General features: G+C 37.9%; 1 protein-coding gene across 3 annotated transcripts in view; it reads left to right on the top strand.

Annotated features, from left to right (window-relative positions):
* coro2ba (coronin, actin binding protein, 2Ba) overlaps positions 1 to 8482 on the top strand; it is a 43173-nt gene that overhangs the window by 24354 nt on the left and 10337 nt on the right. For all 3 annotated transcript variants that reach the window (XM_016454412.1, XM_016454410.1, XM_016454413.1), the window contains exon 2: positions 1138 to 1338. In XM_016454412.1, the coding sequence (XP_016309898.1) occupies positions 1138 to 1338 (201 nt within the window). The remainder of the gene's footprint in view (positions 1 to 1137; positions 1339 to 8482) is intronic.

The raw sequence follows: 8482 nt of genomic DNA, 5'->3' as shown, positions 1-8482 counted from the left end.
CCTGTTTTTTTACCCTAATAAAAGTTATAGGAGCATTAAATAGTTAATAAAGAAACTTCATTCTAATGCTCATTACATTAGCGTTAGCCGCACTTATGCTAACGATTAACTACTCAAATAACAGCGTTCATTTCAATCCGACATTCAAATTAAAATATTGAATAATATTCATAACAGAAGCTGTGTTTCCCACAGACTTGCACTCTATTTGTGGTGGCATATATATGCAAATTCATTCTCTGCCAGCAGGAGCAGTGTTGCCAATTTAGCGACTTTGTCATTTAGCGACTTTTCAGACCCCTTGGCGACTTTTTTTCCAAAACGTCATCTGGCGACATTTAGCGACTTTTCAAACTGGTTTTAGCTACTTTCTATTGAACGAAGTTGGCAACACTGAGCAGGAGGCGCTTAGAGCGGGAGAGATAGTAGTTTCCCCAGTAACGCTGTACACAAAGCAGCGCTCCGCTCACAAACGCTGCTTTATCTTGTTGTTGATGAAAATTTAAATTCCCTCCATGTCCAACATGTGCTCTGATGTCACTGAACATTTCCATAGAAACCACCTAAACAATCTTTCACACAAACTTTTTAAAGGGACATTACAGTGTTGTGGTGGAAATGACACCAATACTGTGCAACAGCTATATTTTGTATAGAAAGTAATATTGATCGTGGTCTCACATTAAATACTATTATGTATTTTAATTATTTTACTAGTGCTTAATTCAGGTACATTAATAGTTACCAGATAAGTCATATTTTTAAACTGTATTTTCATTGTTGAAGTTTAAAAGTCTGGGTGTGCGACAAGGAGAAAACAGTGATTTTGACACCTATAAGGAGGTTGAAAAGTATGAAAAAATCATAATAGAAAGGTAGTAAAAAGTTTTTAAGGTGGTTTTATTGTTAGTTTGACTAAGAAAGAGGAATTTGTCCAAAATTATATGTATTTTTATAAATATGACCAAAGAACATAAAAGTGCCCATAGTCTAAGAATCACCCATATATATATATATATATAAGCTTGATATGGGCAACCCCATCTGCTCACGTCACAATTAAAAAAATAATAATTAAAGCTAAAAAAAACTGTCACACTACTAATCTCGTTTGTTGTCTTCGCATGTGTTTTGCAGATGTCATGGCGGCCGACCTACCGGAGCTCCAAGTTTCGAAACGTCTACGGCAAAGTGGCCAACCGAGAGCACTGCTTCGAGGGCATCCCGATCACAAAGAACGTCCATGACAACCACTTCTGCGCGGTCAACGCCAAGTTCCTCGCCATAGTAACGGAGAGCGCGGGAGGAGGATCTTTCGTCGTTATCCCGGTCACTCAGGTAACGTTAACCACGGCGACGCAGCACGCGCGCGTACTAGTGTCTTCTCTAGACAGAGTTGTTTTATGGCTTACACTAAATTCATGACCTCCACAATGTAGGGCGTCAAACTAGCACAAACAGCGGCATGAATGATGCGAACCTTTCAAGAGCATTATTTTGGCAACTTATATGCAGGCAGTGAGTTTAAAATGAAGCCTATAGCAACGATGTTGTGTTGCTGCGGAGACCGGTAAGTGTTAAATGGGGTGAGTTGTAAAACAGTAATTTTAACCAATTAGAAATGAGCTGCAGGGGTGAAATGCCACTCATTAACGCCACCATCCAATATATAGGCTAGTTTTTATTTTAAAGGGGTCATATGATGCTTTTTTTAAAGATCATTATTTTGTGTATTTGGTGTAACAGAATATGTTGACATGCTTTAATGTTCAAAAAACACATTATTTTTCAAATACTGTACATTATTGTAGGTCCTCTATGCCCCGCCTCTCTCAAACACGTCGTTTTCAACAAAGCCCCTTCCTTTGACAAGCGCAGTCTGCTCTGATTGGCCAGCTGACCCAGTGCATTGTGATTGGCCGAACACCGCCAATCACAATGCACTGGATAGCTGGCCAATCAGAGCACACCTCGCTTTTCAGACCGATGAGCTTTGTAAAAATCAATGCGTTTCAGAAAGGCGGGGCATAGAGGAGAAACAATAATGTACAGTATGTGGAAAATAATGTGTTTTTTGAACCTTAAATCGCATAAACACATTTCATTACACCAAATACACAAAATAATGTTCTTTTTAGCAACATCATATGACCCCTTTAATTCTTTTCGCACCTGTTGTCAAAAGTTATGCACTTTTAAAAAGTAGTCTCAAACCAGATTTGTTCAGGGCCTTTCCTTGATTTTTTTATTGTTGTATTTAAACTATATATAAACTGGTTATTGTACATTGTTTTACTAGGCCCACTTTATCTCTTTTATGTTTGCATTTTGTTCTTTTCTGTGAATGCACATATGCATCTCTCTGTAAAGAACTTTGTAAACGCTGTTTTAAAAGGTTCTATATAAATAAAGCTTTAACCAATCAGACCTCCACAACTGACCGATGAAAGTGCTTGAAATCTAATTGGCTGGGAGGGAAGTGAACCTGGAATTCTTTTGACAATCAAAGATGGATCTTTAATTTCTTCCCAGTTTAATAATATTTAGCAATGGTAATGAAATGTAGCCTATATTAGAAATGGCTAGGAATTGGGTGCTTGGATGATTTGTACATATAACCTCATATAGTAAAAACAACATATAGTCTGTGGCTCTAAAAACTTCATATAAAAGATCAATGTTATGTCATAATATGTCAGATACCTCAACTGAATTTAAAATCATTGCAATAAATTATCAGTTGGTTTGATGGCAATAATAAGTAACAATTCCTATCAAATCAACTGCAAAAATAGATGTAAATGATGCAAGATATGTTCACAATAAATGTTATGATAGCATCGCTGTTTGGACATTTATTGGGAGTTTTTTTTTATCCAGTGTTTGTTTTCAGTTCTGATTTTAGTTGGATTTTATTCATCTCCAAATTCCAAATTCCACCTCCACAGCAATTGGCCAGACTGAACGAAAAGCACAGACAGAAAAAAAGACTCACACACCGTTTATCATTGACATGACAATAAGATTTTGGCGCACAGCCTCTGATGTCCTCTTTTCTTCAGTCATCTCCGCGCTTTATTCTGTCTATTCTTCTGTCCCTCCTCTTGAGCGCATCCGGTCATAGACAGATTTTTTCATGAAAACCCACTTCATATTAGCTACACATTCAATGGCACTCTCCTCTAAAACAGTGAATATACAGTCATATGACAGTTACATGTAATTACATTGACTGTAAATGCATTAAACACAAAAAATATAATATAGTGTATGACAAATATGAGAAATTTATTATAGTGTTATATTTGGTCTCCAAATCTTATCGGTATTAAGTATTAAGTATCTTAAGTATTGTGTATCAATCCAAGTACACAATACATATGACCTCAAAAACTTCATATGCTTTTTTGTTTGTGTTTAGATAAATCGTTCAGAGAGGTTTGACCAAACTGTTAAACTAGGTTATTTCCAAATCATCCAAGCACCCGATTGATTTCTAATATTTGATTATTATGACTAAGTAGTATTAAATTATAAAGAAATGACAGATCCATCTTTGACATCTGATAACTTTTGACAACGTTTCATTCAGGTGCGAAAATAATTAATGTCTAGCGCATGAGCATAGAGAGATTAGTGAGTGCACTGGACACAGTTTGAGGGAGGAGAGACACGTTTTAAGTCCGGTTTTGTGTGAGAGCAAAGGAAATCCGCGTGCGAGCAGAGAGATTCGCGCTCGCGCATTATATTTATGTGCTTTCGCTCTACAATAATGCGCTCTCGACATTTGTCATTAAAATAACGCCATAGGGCCTATAGATTTGTACAAAGGATGCCACCAAATGGAGATCTTGTCAGTTGTATCTCTGAGAACAAATTTGCCCCAAAGCACGACTAACCACGGAATAACTACACAGATATGGCTTTTGGTGTGCGTGTGTGTGTGAATACATATTAAAAGTCATGTTTTGAATTAAAACAATTTCAACCATGTTAAATTAAAAAAAATAAAATAATAAAAATAAAAATCATGTTTTAGTAATCAATGTTACAATCTACCCCAGTGCTCTTTGTGCTTGACTTTAATTTGTAGCAGACAAGTATGGGAATATTAAATCAAAGTTTGAGACATAAAGCACAAAAAAGGGCATTGGAGCATTACAGCACTCAGTGAGTAAATATCTCTATATACAATATGATATATATATATATATATAAAAAAAAAAAACAAGTGTGGCAGGCAACCTCCCTGACCTGCATGCTGTAGGAAATGTGCATCTTAAGGTGAACTGTTATTAAAGTGTGCACACACTTGAACCTTGATGCATCAACCAGTGTGTGTGTGTCAATAGTCTTTAAAGGGGTCATATGATGCGATTTTCGGAGTCCAGCCCGGAGTCGTCACATGTGGTTGCCACAAGCCTTCCAGACGCTCCTTCGTCGAAATCGACGGCCGTGCCGTTCTCAAGCCCACCCACCTCTGCTCACTCTAGCCCTCCGGCCGTTCCTCACGCTAGCCCGCGTGTGTTTCGTTGTGAAAGCGAAACTACGCGGCGCGATGCAACGCAATGCGTAAAAAGACAGTATAAGTCATTATAATCCATAATTATGTCCCCACTGGATGCAACGAATGCCTCGTTTATAATGGGTTTTCATGTTTTTGAATCATCGCTCCGGCCTGACAGGGCATCACAATATGGTAAGGGGCGTAACATTTCCGTCACACGCTTGAGGTATTCGGCCAATCATAACGCACTGGATAGCTGGCCAATCACAGCACGCCTCGCTTTTCAGACCGATGAGCTTTGTAAAAATCGACGCATTTCAGAAAGGCGGGGCATAGAGGAGAAACAATAATGTACAGTATGTGGAAAAGAATGTGTTTTTTGAACCTTAAACCGCATAAACACATTTCATTACACCAAATACACAAAATGTTGTTCTTTTTAGCAACATCATATGACCCCTTTAATTGGAAGACCAAACACACAAGCATTTCTATTAATCTGACTACAAATATGCATAAAATCTGTATAAAACAAAGCAATACGGAGGAGTGCTAATGGATACTTTGCACAAATTCACATTTACATTAATTGGTAGAGAGAACATGAGCAGTGGTTACTGAACAGTGGAAAAACATAGATGAGTCATCCCTCACCCTGTTCTTATAAATGCACATGTGGTGCACACAAACCCACAGGCCTCTGTCTTTCACACTCTTTTTCTGTTGAACACTTTAGTTGGCTCTGGTTTAGAGTAATATGCATTTTCTTTGCAAGGTTTAGGTTCCCTTTGCACCAATACACAGTCATTTCATGATCACCCACAGTGAAAAGTTTTCTTTCAACACGATTCATCCAGAGAGCACAATAAAGTCAAATTAATGAGCAAAATGTTGTGTTATTACTATTGCCCTGTTGACAATTGTATAGTTAATAATTGTGAGAATAACAAACGTTTGTTTTTGCATCTTTTAAGAGCAAGTTGCTATCTCCATCACCCTCTGAGTCTGAATCATGAAGTCCCTCACCAGTGGCTTGACATGCTCTAAATTGAATCTTTCTGTTACCCTTTTTATAGGCCGAGCAAAAGCCTGACTAGTGAGCAGAGAGCAGATACTTTTCCTTTGATCTCTGGCTTTAATGCTGTAAAATGGACAAGCACTGGAAGCTGTAAACACCTGGTCACTGACACTGATATAACAGTAGTGTGAACTAATCGATGTGGACATCAATGTGCTCTGGCTGGAACAGCTTTATATGTCAGCTTCATAAGGAAAGATAGAAGACCAGGGTTCTGCAGGTTAAAGTGATCCAAAAATGAATATTCTGTCATGATTTACTCACCCTCACACCCTCATGTTGTTTCAAACCTCTACGACTTTATTTCTTATGCAAAAAAAATATATATATATATATTTTGAAGAATGTTGGTAACCAAACAGTCACCTATTGACTTATATTGTATGGCAAAAAATAAAAATATGACTTATATTGTATGGCAAAAAATAAAAATAAAATAAAAACAATGAGACATTTCTCAAAATGTCTTCTTTTTATGTTCCACAGAAAAAATAAATTCATGATAACAATTTTTCAGTGAGCTATCCCTTTTTGTAACAATGTTACTGACTCCTAAAGATGCAAAATGCAAAGTTAGTGAATTTAAATGTGACTCCAAATTCCACCTCCACAGCAATTGGCCAGACTGCACAAAAAGCACAGACAGAAAAAATGACTCAAACACCGTTTATCATTGACATGACAATAAGATTTTGGCGCACAGCCTCTGATGTCCCATTCTTTTCTTCAGTCATCTCCGCTCTTTATTCTGTCTATTCTTCTGTCCCTCCTCTTGAGCGCATCCGGTCATGCTACACTGCCCATTGGGCCTGTAGACCCTCGGTCATGGTCTCAGCCAACTTGGATAAACTATCAATAGCACTTTTGTGATGAACATTCAGAGTCGCCCAGTTAATTTGTGATGTAGAAGGCCAGCTTTGTGCCCTTAATGTGCTCATTCCACAGTGTTTGTGACTCCAACTGGGCTCCCAGGCCTTGGAAAAGAGCTCAGTCACTCTGACTTCCGCATATGTGTTTCTTTGGACACCACGTGGGGCTGTTTTTTCCCAGCTTCTTCATCCTCCTTCTCCCTTGTGTCTCTGTCTAGCACTGACAGCTCCCTGTGAAGTTTGCATACTTACTGTAATACTGAGAAATTCTCTGTCACATCACTGAAATCTGCCATAGAGATCATAGAAATCACTGTGAAGCTATTTAAAAACTGACAATAGGTCAGCCTTAGTTGCATTATATACTGTAACCAATATATAAACTTTTTTAGCTTTTTATAGCCAATTTTTGTAGTTAAATATGTGAAGTTTGGCAGTTTAATGCAATTTTGTGTTTGCTGTAATGTGTGTATGTAGCTTATTAAATCTCTCTAATGTGTTTATTCAATCCAAGACATTAGTCTATCTTACAGGGACAACTGTATGATTAAGAATAAGCAATTCTCATAGTAAAATCCAGACACATGGGAGCAATATAGTGGCAGAACATTGGCTTTTCAAATGGAATTCCTCATATGACAAAGGAGCTTCAGTTGTGGAATGGAAACTACATTCAGAAACCATGATGAGATGGCCCAGGGAAAGAGAAAAAAAGAACATGAATAGAAGACTGTGGTATTCTCAATGATGTCATTATTAACTGTTTAACCATTTGGAAATGAAACCGTTCCTTTCCTTGACCTGCTCAGCGGCTGTTGACAGAAACGTCTGTGAATGATAATGTGTGAGGTGGTGCTGTAATGGTTTGGGATGATATCAGAATTCTTAAAATAATGCAGGCTCAAGCAGTCAGGCGTACAGTTACACACATACGCACACATATATAAAAGGGAGTTGGGCCATCTGGCAACACTGATAGGAAACTGCCAACCAGTTCAGACTACTTTAACATGCCCAAAAGTGCTTTTTACTAGACCCACACCCATTTTATAATGCCCCAGTTAGCATACAGTAAGCTCAGAAAACTGAAATGCCCTTTGTTTAGAATTTTGTTCCAAAACCATGGAAAATGTTGGACTTAGAAGAATGCAGGATCATTTTGAACAGGATTTAGAAGAGCCAGCCATGTTCTGATGATGTGGTAGTGTAAAACTCCACACTCCTGCTGTCTCTGAATATCTACAACAGAATAATAAGTATTTGTTAGGCTCTGCCAATCATCAGTTTGTAGCAAATAATTTATTAAGAGGTGGTTCACCCAAAAATGAAAATTCTGTCATTAATTACTCACCCACATGTCGTTCCAAACCCGTAAGACCTTTGTTCATCTTTAGAACACAAATTAAGATATTTTTGAGGAAATCTGAGAGCTTTCTGACCCTGCATAGACAGCAGCGCAACTGACACATTCAAGGACCAGAAAAGTAGTAAGGACATCGTTAAAATAGTCCATGTGACATGGTTCAACCGTAATTGTATGAAGCAACGAGAATACTCTTTGTGTACAAAGAAAACAAAAATAACAACTTTATTCAACAATTTCTTCTCTTCCTTGTCGGTCTTCGCCATGCGTTCACGAAAGTACCATGACACATGCGTGTGCATTCCTCCACTTGCAAACAAGGCGTTCTACATCAGAACGCCGGCTCCTGCGTCTGCAGCACCACACGCATGCATGAATGTGAAAAGACTGGAAGAGAAGAACTTGAATAAAGTTGTTATTTTTGTTTTCTTTGCACACAAAAAGTATTCTCGTAGCTTCATACCATTAAGGTTGAACCACTGATGTCACATGGACTATTTTAAAGATGTCCTTACTAAATTTCTGGGCCTTGAATTAACTACATTTCTTGGGCCTCAATTGCGTTGCTGTTTATGCAGGGTCAGAAAGCTCTCAGATTTCATCAAAAATATCTTAATTTGTGTTCCGAAAATGAACGAAGGTCTTACAGGCTTGGAACGACATAG

This window comes from Sinocyclocheilus anshuiensis, unplaced genomic scaffold, assembly GCF_001515605.1.
Source record: "Sinocyclocheilus anshuiensis isolate Anshui unplaced genomic scaffold, SAMN03320099.WGS_v1.1 scaffold2129, whole genome shotgun sequence".
Classification (NCBI taxonomy): domain Eukaryota; kingdom Metazoa; phylum Chordata; class Actinopteri; order Cypriniformes; family Cyprinidae; genus Sinocyclocheilus; species Sinocyclocheilus anshuiensis.
This window is presented reverse-complemented; position numbering and strand designations above follow the sequence as displayed.